The sequence below is a fragment of the Chelon labrosus genome, assembly GCF_963514085.1.
Source record: "Chelon labrosus genome assembly, chromosome: 11".
Classification (NCBI taxonomy): domain Eukaryota; kingdom Metazoa; phylum Chordata; class Actinopteri; order Mugiliformes; family Mugilidae; genus Chelon; species Chelon labrosus.
The window spans coordinates 2,742,258-2,757,162 of NC_140344.1; the positions used below are offsets into that span (position 1 = coordinate 2,742,258).

The 14,905-nt window shown below is 40.3% G+C and overlaps 1 protein-coding gene across 1 annotated transcript in view; it reads left to right on the forward strand.

Annotated features, from left to right (window-relative positions):
• LOC311495063 (metabotropic glutamate receptor 8-like) overlaps nucleotides 1–12,724 on the forward strand; it is a 121,605-nt gene extending 108,881 nt beyond the window's left edge. Inside the window, exons 9-10 of the mRNA XM_084554374.1 lie at nucleotides 9,795–10,041; nucleotides 12,196–12,724. Coding sequence (XP_084410500.1) covers nucleotides 9,795–10,041; nucleotides 12,196–12,245 — 297 coding nt within the window. The 3' untranslated portion in view covers nucleotides 12,246–12,724. The remainder of the gene's footprint in view (nucleotides 1–9,794; nucleotides 10,042–12,195) is intronic.
• The last annotated feature ends 2,181 nt before the right edge of the window (nucleotides 12,725–14,905 follow it).

A 14,905-nucleotide genomic window follows, 5' to 3' on the forward strand; every position in this document is an offset into this window, starting at 1 on the left:
AGAAATTCAGCGTGTGGGTGCACAGTGTTCCATAACATAATCACTTTCTGGTCTGAAAATATCTGTACACTCACAAACACACTGAATACTGTGTTTTTCATTGTCTTGCTTACATACAGTCCTTAATCTATTGAAAGTTTTTCCTTCTGACCACAGTTCTAGCTCACAAAAGTGAGGTCTGCATATATTGGACGCACTCTAAACTGGACCAGTGGAAACATACCTATACCTTAAAAAGAGGTGATGTCACATGGTGGATAATTAGACTCCTCGTACAAACTGTGAAGGTGCGGAACTAATGAGCTGATCTTTCAGGTCAGCCTGAATCTGGAACGGGATGCTCAGTGCTGACATTTACAGTAGCAGCAGCAGCCAGCCATGTGCTCGCTTTGTTCAGGCTGCAGCTCTGGCCAACAGAGAGGGAAGCCAGAGAATGACTAATAAGCACTTCAGAGGGGCTGGTCCCTCAACCCAGTGCTGTCTGCCCCAGGAGGCTTTCACATTCACAGGCAGGTAGACTGAGAGGATTCAGGGCCGCTAGGAGAGAGCCCCGTTGTCTTGAAGCAGAACGAACCGGGCTTTGAAATTCAGCTGGAGGATCCGAGGGAAGATTAACATGCAGCTTCCACCCACAACATTTCACCCGGGGGAATCGAACTCCTCTGACCTCAACTGATGAGCTACTTTATCATATTAATATGCGAAGAGTGCTATTATTAGTGTTATTATCAGTGTCTAGAACCGCTTCACACTGCCAGGATTTACACAAATCTAACAAAGAATTCCCTCCAGCTGCAGTAACCCCAGGGTTTGTGTTTAAAGCCCAGACAAGACCAGATTAGTTGAAATGTTATTTTCTCTTTTCATGGAGCAAGCCTAACATTTTTTAGACTTAGACAGACTATTGATCCACAAGGGAAATTGCTTGGTCACAATAGTTGCACATAAAAAACACTCTTGAAAACCACTAGTAAATAGAAAAAAATGTCTAAGATAGTTCAGATATTAATAATAAAAACAAATAAAAATGATAAAATAACAACAATAATAACAATGGTGAAATGAAATAGAATAAGCAAAAAATGTACAAGATTTGCATATTTAAATGAACAAGAAATAGAGACTTATGCACTATATACATTTTATGAATAAACAAGGTGCAACAATATGGATTTTTCATCAGCTTCCAATCTTTGTGCTTAGCTATGAAAAACATATCCCAAGCAGACAGAGATTAAGCTGATTCCTCTGAAGCATCAGAGCCAATATGGTTTACTGTATAGGGATGTCCCGATCAAGCTTTTTGAACCCCCAATCCGATGCCAATCTTATAATATTAGTATCGGACGATCCGAGTCCCAATCCAATCTTAAATTGACAAAATTTCCTCCCGTGGAGATTGATAAAGACTTTCCTTATCTTCTTTGTATTCTCCTATATATCACGTGTGCACTGTGCTACTCTATTAAGCCCAGTAAATAGGAAACTTTCGCTGGTTTGGTGCAGCCTTTACCTGACTATACTCGGTGTATTCCGTTTTTAGTAGGATAAATAAAGTATCGAATCGAATCGAATCTAAATCAAATTGGTAACACTAAATAACAATCTCCTACTACCACCTCACCAAACATCCACATTGCATAATTTACAAATTTCTGTCTGACTTCATTTTGCAGAGTAAAGTACCTCCACTCAACGGACAAGTCCAAGTATTGAGTCCAGATTGGTATTATCGTATCAGGAGAGTAACTTGTGACAAGTCCTTTATTTGCACCTTATGTTTGAAGTATAAAGGCTGCTGGTCTAATTAGCTTCTTGTACAGGCTAATGTAAGATCTGACTTTAAACTGTGTCGAGCTTAGACAACAGAGTGGACTCTGACATAGAACAATCCTCAAAGCTCTGTGTGAGGTTTTTCAGAGGGCTGATGATAAACATAAAAACCTCCCATTTGTGCCTTTTCACAACTACCAATTTATCCTGCTTCTTCTAAAAGAAGAAAAGGGAATGTGCGTGAGCAGCCATTAGCTTTGCTTCACTGCTTATTTTCTTCACAAGCCTCAGACGTGAGGAAAGGAAGTCAATACTTAACACAGTGTTATAGCCTGCCTTCCATGGCCGTTGTTTGAGCAGCATTTATTTATTAATTCATTTCATTGTTGCTCTGAACCCAAAGATGAGAACATATGAACAGCTTACAGCGAGATGAGGAGGAGTAATGTTAATCCAAAGGTCTCCACACTTCTCATTGAATTCTGACAAGAAGACAACAAAATGCTGGATTTTACAATTGAATAATTCCAGTAAGATGTTTTATTTTATGCATAGCTCTCTGCTGCACAGCACACAAAATAGACTTGTAAAGAAATATTTTCTGCATGTTCACAATGCATTTCCAACTGCAAAGACAAAGTGTGAATCACATGGTCTTCAATCAGTGCAGTTGTTACATTTTCTGTTTTACAGCGATTTTTCTGAATGCTTCGTCTGTTGTAATCATGGTAGAAGCAGACAGCCTCTTCACTGAATGTGTCACTCTCAGCAGTCTTCAAAAAAAACAGCAGCGGGTTTCTTCTGTTATCCTTTGATAACAGATACAGCCTGGATACAGCTGGGACCTCTGAGGTGGAAAATGTTTAGAGTTAGAGAAGCAGAGGCCTCATGTATTAAGAACATGCAGGATGTGTCTTTCTGAATACACAGCAGGTGTCATTTGTGGCAGCAGCAGTGTCCCCAGTAAGTCTGGCGTAGCTACACTCACTTCGTAGAAGAATATGAGACTGGTAACACCAGTGGGTTTGCATTATGTTATATTCAACCGATACAGAGAAAAAAACGCAGGCAATTGGATAGTCCTACAACCGATCAGAGAGATTTTGTTCTGAGTGATTTATATGTATGACTCCATTTTTAAAAACAAAATAAGTGACGCTCATTTTTGCGGGTTTAAGGCACTTCAGCATCCCTCCTGCAAGCAATAGATGGGTAACAATAAAACTCCAGAAACATTCAGATTCTTTGTCTTATAACTGGAACTGCCTGTGACTGTTTATTTTACTGAAGTACAGTTCATGCCATATGAATTTATATATAAATTTTTTTTTTATAAATTACATACAAATTTTCTTGTGGTACAGTTTGTTCTTTTGTTGTAGGACCAAATGTCAGAATGTGATTAAACTACAGAAATGTAGAGAAGAGCCGGGGTTAATGTTTATTCATGACACACAGACAGGCTCCAGTTACTGTCTTTCACACTAATGAATTCTATACATATTTATCCAATAATCTATTGTGTTGTTCATATTAATGATCTGCTGTTCCAGTCTTGCCTCAGCTGCAGTCTGAGTAATAGAATAGTCTTGAGGTTTAAACCAAGCGGAAAGGTTGCTCGTAGGTCACAGAAACAGGCACCGTAGTCTTTATTGGCCTTCCAACCCATCTTAAACGACCTGTTTAAGTTGGAGTCAGTCAAGTGAGTGAAGCCTTAGCAGTTACTGTGGTTGCATCATTACATCAAATGGAAATATTTTAGACATCTTTCTGAATAATAACCCTCCTTCTGTCCAAACAATCAGCAACTCAAAGAACTGGGGATTGTTTAAAACTAGATTCTACTTCTTGGGCTGATTTTCTATGACTTCAACTATGCCATCATGTTCTCACTTCACCCCAAGTTTCTAGGGGAAGGTACTTCATTTTCTATTACTCCATACCTGACCGACACCAAGACGTTAGCAGCTGTATTTTCTTGAGTTGATGCTTCACTGTGTCAGACTTGTTCCAGGTAAAATGACTTGAGTGGATGGAATGGATTGTTAGGGAGAGCATACTCAAAGCTGAAGGAATCTGATTCATTGAGCTTGTAAATTATAGCTATTAAACAGACTTTTTTGAATAAATCTTCTCTTTTGGAAGCCAACGCAAATTGTATATGTTATACTGCACATAAGATTGCATGTGTTCCCCTTTCAGAGTGTAAGGTGACAGTTTATGTTATTGTATTTCACTACAGGGAACAAGATCGACGACTAGCCCAACGTGTTAACAAAGTTTAACTCTTCTGTGTCTCATTTCACCACAAATGTCACTTGAGTGGTTAGTCCACGTCTCAGCCTTTAGAACACTTCCTTACATTTTTCCTTTAATCCTCCCTAAAGTGTCATCAGACTCCTCTGACCTTCAAACGGCTTGCATTATTGGTTTTTCAGCTTGTACAGTATCAAAGAGAATATATAAATCACCTCAGGGCTTGTTTCTTCTCTCAGGCCCACAAATGACTGTATGCTAGTGTCTGTCATACATTTTCATAATGATTCTGTGAAACTGGAATCACAGACATGGTTGTTTTCCCACTCTTGGGGAAGGAACTTGCCATCTGTCTCTGTGTTTCTCCATCCTCTGGGCCCTGGTGGCTGAGCTGAGCCCCGCAGAGAAATCCCCGCTGTCAGTTTGACACTCTGTCAGAAGGCCATTAACCCAGGCCTCAACTTACCTTCGACCAGTGCTATGGCAACGTGGGTGGCCTCCAAGCAGTGGGTAGCAGTAGGTGGTTGTGAGCCTGAGCCCAGGTGTGTTCTGACAGATGCTGCAAGGTGGGTAGAGGAAACAGAGGTTTGTGCTGCCTGGTCTAGCTCTGCATGGTGTGTGTTTCTGTGTGCGTGTCTGAGTGTGCGGTTGAGCGAGTTTGAAGCAGGCTGCTCACTTTCTGATAACTGAGCTGAGTCCATGTTTTTTTTTTTCCCTGCTGCAGCAGACAGTTGTTTTTTTCACCCCGAAACAAGTTCTGTCACCATCAAAGGCGAGAACGAGAGAGAATACAAATGATACTTTAATGCTTCCTGTCACAACTGAGAGCACACAGATTCCTCTTCATTTTACACACAATGTCCACTGGACGATGCTATGTCTCATTTCCACTCTGTTGTAGTTGTTGGAGAGGGTCTGCTGCAGTTTTCACCTGGGGCCTCATGTACAAAGACTTGCGCAAAGAAGCACATTTCCTTTGTGCATCTCAATCAATGTGGAACTGAGCGCACATGTTGTACCTGACGCCCCCCTGTCCAAAAAGAAAACATAAGAATGAGTAAGGGGAACTACTGTTTGTTACAACTTATTTCTGGCATAAAATACGTTTACTCACCCATATAACTTTGATGTTATTTGGAGTCGTTCATCAGATATTTAGATCCGCGTGTATCCATATTGTGGGAGTGACTGGGGAACTGCAACGCAGCCTCTAAATAACGCATTATCTTCCATGAAACTTGTTCATTTCACCAATATTTTGCTATGATACACTAGTGCGATTCCCCATTGAGTCAGGAGTTACCTGTTATCATCATCTGGTCTGTAGATTGACCTACTAACCTCTGACCGGGATGATGTCATCTCTGAGCGCCACAGGGGGTAATTTGCTACTGCTACTTTTTTGCAACTCTCTCATGGATAAAGTAGTTGAGGATGACGCTGCTAAGTCTGAAGATGAAGAGGACAAGAGTCCTAAGTGCAGGATGTGCAAACTGTCCCTAAAGAGAATGGGGGGCATGATTAAAGGGTTCTTTGTGAAACCTTCATTCAAAGAACCTCCTGCTGGAGTCACAGTGTCATCAACACAGTCAACAGACGTCCCACGGGTGACCACTGTGGAGGTCATTGTACCTGAGCAACAGTTTCCAGATGTTGCTGCTGTGGTGCTCATTGTACCTGAGCAGCAGTTTCAGGCAGGCACCACTGTGGAGGTGGTCTGTGAAAATCAACACTTAGGGATTTTTTGCGAAAAGGATTTTCAAGGTGCGACCTGCTGTAGTCAGATCAGCATCAATAAAGTCATCAGAAGTTGGTGCTGCAGAGAGCGTTGGGCCTCAGCAGGAGGTCCTTACTCTGCTGGTCACTGTTCCTGATGAGCAATTTCCAGAGCCCACCACTGTGGTGCTCATAGACCCTGAAGACAAACCAGCCCAAGACATTGAAACCTCCTCTCTGGATAGCACTGCTCAGTCTGAGGTTGAAGAAGTCCAGGGTCTGGAAGAAAGACCTGCTCCAGCCACACGTCCAAAGTCTAGGAAGAAATTGTCTCTGAAAGGAATGAGTACTGCATTTAGTGACTTCTTTGTGAAACCACCTGCTGTTACCCCTGACCACATCTCACCAGAGGCCACCACCGTGGAGATCCTTGTGCCTCAACACCAGTTAGTAGTTGAGGACAGCACTGCTCAGTCTGAGGTTGAAGAAGTCCAGGATCTGGAGGAGACACCTGCTCCAGCCACAAGTCCAAAAAATAGATTTTCGTTTCTGAAAAGATTGAGGGCCGCATTTAGAGGCTTGTTTATGAAACGATGTGTTGGAGTGGCATCAACTCAATCAGACATTACCCCTGCCCGCATCTCAGCAGAGAGCACTACCGTGGAGGTCACTCAACATCACCAGTCATCCAAAGACAAACCAGCCCAAGGCATTGAGCAGATGGATGCGTCCTCTCTGGAGATTAGGGTGGTGGAGAATGAAAATCTGAGTCTGTCAAGAACTGGAGAAGAAGAAAAACTTGATGAGGCCTCAGGAGATGATCAAGAAAGGTGCAAACTGTGTGTCAGCATTTTTGTTGAGAGCCTAATTTCACGGGCCTTTGCAAAAGTAAAGATAACATATGGTAAGGACGAGTTTGAGGCCATCAGCTACAGGCTGTTCATCAAAATCTGGGATGAATTCAATTGAGACAATGTTAACATACCCTCGGAAAGGTTCAGGAACCTCCACAAGGCTGTCTTGAAGGACCTCTGCAAAAAGTAGAAATCTGAGGACAATGTCGTGCTTTTTATGGATCTTGGCCGACCAATGATTAACAGAGTGATCGTGGCTTCTTTCAAAGAACATCTGATGAAATCTACATGCAAACTCAGCAGCAAGCTCTTCAGCCGTTAAGTTAAGGTCAGTCCCGTGTAAATCATGGGGACACCTCCTGTTCTAGTGGTTTCTGCAAGCAGGGGTTCCGTTAAACGGGAACTACTGTTTTTTAAAACCTGGACTTGGCATAAAACAGTAGTTCTCCTTTAATGTAGGTCAGTTTTAGAGTTCTAAGACTCATCTCGCTAGACAGTAGTACAACCTGACAGCTACAAGACGAGGGCTTGATATCCTGTCCTCAGTTTTTGTCAGCTTGTGCTGCTGTCTACATTGGTGCGGAGGGTTTTCCCCGGGTACTCCAGTTTGTTCCCTCATTTTTCATTTTATTTCCTTTTATTCCTTTTTATTTCCTTCCATTGTATTCCATTGTATACCATTAAAAAATCAAAAAATAACATTTGAGTTCCTCCTTGTCTCTTCTTTTTTTGTCAAATCAACAGTGCGACTAAATTTCTACTTTTTCTGGTTGAAAAGACTGCGTTGTTTTGGGGGTTTAGTTTTTCTTTCTATCAAATTAAAAAGCTTTGTACAGACACTAAAGATGGTTGCATGGCTCAGTTGTATTATACAATAGACTCTTTTATTTCCTACGTCACAGCTTCGTCACGGTGGTTCCTCTTACTGTGGTTCCCATTACTGTTACTACTATATAATACTAACCCTGCATATACATACTTTTACATATATTATAATAAAAAGAAACACATGAACACCATGATTCCTTTAAATGTCTATGCCTCGCTAAAACAACCGGATGGCTAGCTGAAGATAAGGCTACTCCCTTAGCTGGCTAATTAGCTAGTTAACTACTTCAGCTACCAGGCCAGCTGTTTTGGGCAAAGATACCAAACATATAAATATCCTCGAAATTCACTTACCGATAAAACTGGAGGACGTGTTGGGTGTACTGTTGGTTCAACTGCAGCACCATTAGTCATTAGTTCTGGTGAGGGCTAGCCGAGAGACCACAGTTAGCAGCTACTGAGCTAATATCGTCACTCAAAGCCCCTAATTATACAGAACTTTTAAACTTTCAAAATGTAAAATACTTGAAAGTTGATGAACAGACTCCGTTCAAAGGATCGTCTGCCTCCATTACTGAGACCCGGAGGTTGAGATAGCTTGGATGTGATATGCAAATGATATGTTAATGAGAATAATAATGTGCAGTAATAGGAGTTGGTGCTTCCTACAGTAAAAAATTTTAGATTTATAGTTCGCTGGTATGTGTGTATTTGTTCTGCCAATGCCGACGTGAATGCCAAATATCCAGAAGAAACAATATTTAACAAGAGAATAATGCTCTGCTGCAGCACAGTCGAAATACAGGACAAAGAATGTCATCAGGGATTTGTAGGTGCTTGCTCAAGGTACCTCAGCCACAGACATAGACGGGATCTCATAGTCCCAAATCTATTTCTCTAACAACTGCCCACAGCTCCCTCAAAGAGGTGAGCCTCTAAGCAGAGAATAGTTTCAGTTATGGCCCCATACTTCTGCTGCACCACTCAGATGCAACTACAGTGAAGCTGCTACAGTCTGCATAATAATAATAATAATAATAATAATAATAATAATACTGGATCAGGTCTCAAATATACTCGCTGTCAGGAACAGCACTGCAGACAAAGATAAGAACACAGAATCAATAGTTTCGTTCTGGCTCATAAACGCAGCGTGGAGCCTAATGATGCCTTCAGGATCATCTGTCTATCTGAGAAGAGGAGAGAGTCCTGGCGTTTCTCTGCTCTGAAGCTGATCCTGTTTAAAGATTATCAAGGAGTTATCAGCATTATCAGGAGTAAATAACAGCCCAGCTGCTCACATGATGGCACACCAACAGTTAATCCACTTCTGAAAATTTGGGATTTATACAGCACACAGTTAACAAGGTGAGGAGAGGAGGCACCAAATGTGGATTATGAGCTTAGTATTTATGAATAACTTTTCCATTGTATACGCTGTGTGGATAGTTATGGTCTATTTACCTCTGTGGTTGAGAGACCCAGGTCTATATTTGAAACAGACTTTTATTTGAGGAAGGCTCAAATAATCGAAGACTCGATTTTCTCTTTGAAACAGAAATCCTGTTTTTGTTACTTGCTATTTCCACTTACTTCTTTTTCACCAAGTTATATTATCACTGCTAATTTTAACCCTTCCCTTTCTGCACTGATGTTTTCCTTACCTATAGGGTTTGATTTTGAAGACTCTACAGTGTTGTGTTTCATTAGCAGTATTAAAAATTATAAAACTTAAGTATTATCCAAGTATCTGATGGAGCAGACAGTACCATCGGTAACCGAGTGATCAGATTGATTCCAGTAATTGAATCCAGCCCACTCAGCCATCTGGTTATTCAATAAATACTGATAGAATTATTATGTTGAGTTTATGACTTCCTTCACCATCATCCGGTTTATCTGCATGTAGTGAACTGTCAGCGGAAATCTTTATCCTCTCTCAAAAAAAAAAAAAAAAAAAAAAAACACACACACACAAAACTAATGAAATAATGTTCCATTTAAGGATCAAATGACTTAATGTCACAACTGAGTATGAGCTAAAAATATAGGTGAATTTAATGACTGTTGAGAAAGCACAGAAGATAAATTAAGAGTAGTTCACAGCCATTTCTCTTATGAGAACAAATACAATATTCTGAGGAATGATCAGGACATACCAATTCATTTAAAGACATATTCATACATATTCATATATTAAAAATATTTTGTTTGTCTGTATGCATGCATAATGGTAATTTAGGGGTTAAACAGTAGAGTTTCACAGATTATAGAAGAGATAGACTAAAAATAGGATCCTTCTTTGGATATTTTTTACCACTATCATTGACTATCCTCTCACATCTCTCCCTTCAATTTCCTCCACAGATGTACATCCAGACGGCCACGCTGACTGTCTCCCTCAGCCTCAGCGCCTCTGTCTCTCTGGGCATGCTCTACATGCCAAAGGTGTACATCATAATCTTCCACCCTGAGCAGAACGTGCCTAAACGCAAACGCAGCTTCAAGGCCATCGTCACTGTTGCCACTATGACCAGCAAGCTGTCGCAGCTAGCAGCCGAGCGGCCCAATGGTGAAGTGAAGACAGAGCTATGTGAGGGCGTAGAAGCTAGTGGTGAGTTCGTCTGAAATTGTATCTTTGATAGTTGACATTGTGTTTTGGTGCTTGTGCTTGTTAGTGCTTGATGCAGTCAAGGCAAATTTACAACACAAGAAAAGCAAAAGGAGTCCATTAACAGCTCTAGCAGGACAGAAAATTGTTGAACGAAGGATGGTGCAACTCCTCCAAAGTGAAGCCAAAGCAAGTAGAGCTCTCCCTGGAGTCTGGCTTCAGTATAGGTCATAAGCTGATGCATGCATATAATGCTGATGCATGTTCAAGTGTTAATTCTTTGGATAAGTTTCATTTTAGTTAGTTATTTGAGCTATAGAAACAGGATGTGACCTCATGATGACTACCAGTTGCCATGCCAACCACTCCATGAGTATAGTGTATAATCCAACATTTCTGATGGAGGTAAAGCAAAGCATCAGTTTAGTCAATGCAAGGAAGTGGGGGCATGTTGTCCACATTATGTACAGTCAGTGACCTGTACACATACCTGTAATTAAACTGCATCTTCACGTGAATCCCAGCCAGCACTTGAGATCCTATTTTAGTTCCATGCTCTGTATGCAAATATACACCAACAGTGTTTTGCGGGCAGTAGAATATTATACCATCTGCTGTCTCTAATGGATCGTTACTTACTGCCTTATCAGAACCATGAACAGCTGTTTGTCGTTTTGAGTGTCATGATTTCCATATTTTGTAACAAGTTGTGAAGTCTCTCTGTCATTGAAAGCACGCACGTTATTATATTAGTAACTATATATAATGGGGTATAAGTGGCTCACATTTTGTTGACTGTCAGTACCACGGTTCATTAAGAAACAGGATATATCTCAGACCTTCACGTACACCATTTTTACAAGATAATCAAAGATATTCTCTTCTGAGAGAGGTCATGTTGCCTTGGTTCATCTGTACTAAATTGAAAAGAGCTTTCAGTTGTAGCTAAATATTAACTTTACCGTCATTAAAGTTTAGAATGGTTTAAAGCCATCCAACTTCAGACAGTCCAGTAGTAGTTTTAAAGAGTTTGCGTCGCAGAAGTTTCTAAGGCAGGTAAACTTGAGTTAGCCTTGCTTGTCTTGTAAACTTTTACTCATCAGAGATGTTCTGACTGAACTGATCTGCTCTATTTAAGAAGCAGCAGCTGTGGCAATAATGACAACTGCTGGCTCCACTTGAGGCTCATTATTGCTGCATTAGCAACTGAAAATAATCTTGGTGCCACAGCCTACTTACATATTGTTGCTGATCAGTATTTAGGTGTTAAGATTATAAGAGATAAGCTTATCCTTTATTTATCCTCCAGGGCACTGGAAGGTTGAGCTCACCTAAAAAGACATACCCCAAATAAATCAGGTGTAGCTCCAAAACTATCACGTGCATGCGCATATGCATGACCCTGGTCTCTATGGATAGGTAAGACTTTAAAAAATGAATTACCAGTTACACTGTGGCAGTACGTATGCCTAAATAATTTTTGATACATTTTTGTCCTTACAGTAGAAAAACTCCCTGATAGCAATGATATTATGCACAGAGATGCCACTGAACTATAAGTTTATAGAAATAGCACATTGCACACTTATTCTACAAAGATTTTTATACAAAATACCTGGCAGACTCTCCATTTGGCCATTTGGCCAGCCAAAGTAACCAAAGTGTCCCAAACTACGTTTTTACTTCTTGAAAGGGAATATAGCTACAAAATACTGCTGCTTCCAATTACAGCCAATATGCACACAAATCAACCATAAAAATACTGATTTTCCCTCCATGCAGCAGTTATGCACGCATGTAACTCCCCCAGGAAACGAGTCACCAAGCCATGTTGCACAACATTGCAAAGTTCTCCTTAGGCGCAATATGGCTATACTGTGTTTGTTATCTGGTATAAACTATTTTATGGAGCTTAACAGTTCACAAGGTCAGATCAAGCAGCTGGTCTGTGGGTGCTCACTTTCAATATCAAGACCCCATGAGCCAGACTGTTTATAGTTCAGTGCAATTACTTGAATGACAATTGGGTTAGGGTTCTCCTCTGTTCCAAAATTAAAATCAAGCAGTCTACTGTAAAGTGATGTAAGAACTTGCAGATAACTAATAGAAATGAAATCACTGTCACATTACTAACTTATTGTTCTTTGTCCTCCACAGTGCCACCAACAAAAACCACTTATGTCAGCTACACCAACCACGCTATGTGAAGAAATGCTTTCCAGACAGGGATGTCCTGGGTCACACTGATTTCTGTCAGAGACATCACCACGGACTGAGACAGAAATGAGGTGCTCCAAACACTGAACCAACACATCTGTTGTGTTTTTCTGTTTACAGAAAGCAGGGAACTGGCCTCAACTGCGCAAAAATGATCATAAAAAAATAAAAAATAAAAACATCCAAGGGACATTAAACTTTAAAAAAAAAAAATTAAAAGGAAATTCAAAAAATAGTTGGGACCAACCATATTTGTTGTTATTCTAATTGTATGTTTTAAAAAAAAAACTTGGTTGTGATTGTGAAAATTTCTGATTCTTGTCTCATGTCTGTTCGTCGACCTGCATTATGAGATGAGTCTGTTCTGTTTTTGGCTAACTGAACGGTAGCTTTTGGTTGTGAAATGTCAAAATGCCATGGTTGAACTGAAGCATGCCCTTTTTTATACAAATGATCTATTTATAATAAAGGAATGTTTCTCAAGTCGGTGCCATGGTTGGGTCTGTTTGAAGGGGAAACATTTGAACAAAAAAAAAAAAACTAAGAATAAATTGAGAAATTGTGAATTGTTGTTGCCTTGTTATACTGTAGGTGTTGGGGTTTCTTTATTTTCCATTCCAATCACTGGGGGAAAAAAATGTTGATGATTCATTGGTGCTGTTAATTCTTTAGTACAAGACTCTGCTTGACACAAGTGTGATCTCCATAAACTAGGGCTGACTAGCACACACAACAGCCCTGCTTCATCTATGCTCTTCTAACCCACAGTTTGGCACATATTAATAGGAAAATATTCTAATTGTTTTTAGAATTGTTTTGCTCTTATATGCGAGGCAAAACTACAATAACAACAGAATGTCTCCTAGGTAGGCAGCTGGCCATGTAAAAAAATAATGTTTCAGTTAAGGATCTTCTAATACAAGACATTTGGTAGCAAATACTAATCTGACAAAGCCAGACTCAATTCTTAAAAAAATGAAAAAATACCTGTGCCCACAAATGGATAGTCAAACAAACAATCAGAGCGATTTTGCTGTAAACTATTTCAAATCCACGGAGTTCAGATGATGTGTATGACTACGGCGATGTTACTCTCCTGTCCATCACTGCTTAAAGCCCGTCCAAATGTTTTGATTGGCCTAGAAATTCCCAGACGAAAATTTTGTGTTCATACTCCAGTACAGCTAGGTATAGGTAGTGAAACCCTGCTAATATGTATCCCTCCTTCCTCAAAGGTCAGCACAGTTTAAATCTTTAATAATGGTCAGCAGTGCAATTTACTTCTCAAATTTCAGTTGAATGCAACATAAAAACTAGTTGTCCTTCATCACCTTGAGCAAATCCACTGATCACTGGTATACCTGTACCGTAGGCCTTTCTTTGGCTCTTCTTTGGCTCTGACTGGCACACTGACTGCTATCAGGCTCCCCACAAATGCCTTTTAGTTCTCGACCTTCAAAATAATTTATTCTCAAGAAATTTGTCCAAGTGAGGCAAGAGACCACACTGTAAATGCAAACATGGTATTTAATTAAAAATAGTAAATTGACTTAAATCAGTTTTTATCAAAGTGCTATTAACACTCGCTTTTAGTAAGTTACTTGTAATTTGTGGTTGAAAAATCTCACCGGCTCAGTCTACTCGAGCTAGATACACTTAGAAAAAGTACGTCTTTGATAATTGCGCTTTTTTTCTATGGATTTGAAAACTTTTTTCGACCTTTGGGCATGCGCAGACCCGTCCTCTCCTCTCTGCGCTTGACGATACATGTCAACAACATGCCCGCAACGGACGCGGTGGAGCTGGACCGAGCTTGACCTAATTGCTGCAACGGCACTCGTGATAATTATTTTCAGCATTCTTGTGCTTGGCACACTCATTTGGTGAGTAATATTTTACCCTTGTTTAGACCGTTTGGTTTCTGTAAGTAAGCGCATATTTTTCGTGCTAGCTAGTAATGATGTGTGTCGTAATGTCAGTTAACGCTATTAACTATATTATAGACATAATGTGGCTAAATTTTGATGAAACTTGGTCAGTACTTTATTATTTTTTTCAACCCACGTCTTGCTTGTTATTGAAAATAGATAACATTGGAGACTTTTGTTACGTTAAAGTTGAGGAGAAACTTTAACGTAACGGTCGCGGGCGTGCTCGTCAAGTGCACCCGCACACCCGCTGCCGGAGTTGATTTTTTATTTTTTATTTTTTTGTCGAGTTGACTCAAGATGAGAGACTGATCCCGGCGGTTTGTGAGTTTCCATGAACAGGAGGTCATTCACATGGCAGAACATCAGAACAAGTCTGGATGTGTCATTTTATTTTAAGCTAGGCTGTTAAGTTAGGAACGATGCTAACTTAGCTAACTTTAGCTACCAACAATAACAGTCTGTGCTTTTCAAAGACAGGACTACCACTGTGTAGATGTACATTGTTGGAATGTTAACACCTCTGCCATCTCTCCATCCCTACCCACCCCTCTCAATACTTTTTCAGGTGTTTGCTGAGTTTAATAGAATCGCCAGTAAGGATCTTGAGGGACACTTCTTTGAGGCTTTGGACCAGTTCGCCCCGCGTTTCATCGAACTTTTCAAAAGGGAACTGTTGTCCAGAAACTCAGTGAGCTGATGCAGCACATGAGCTGGATGGT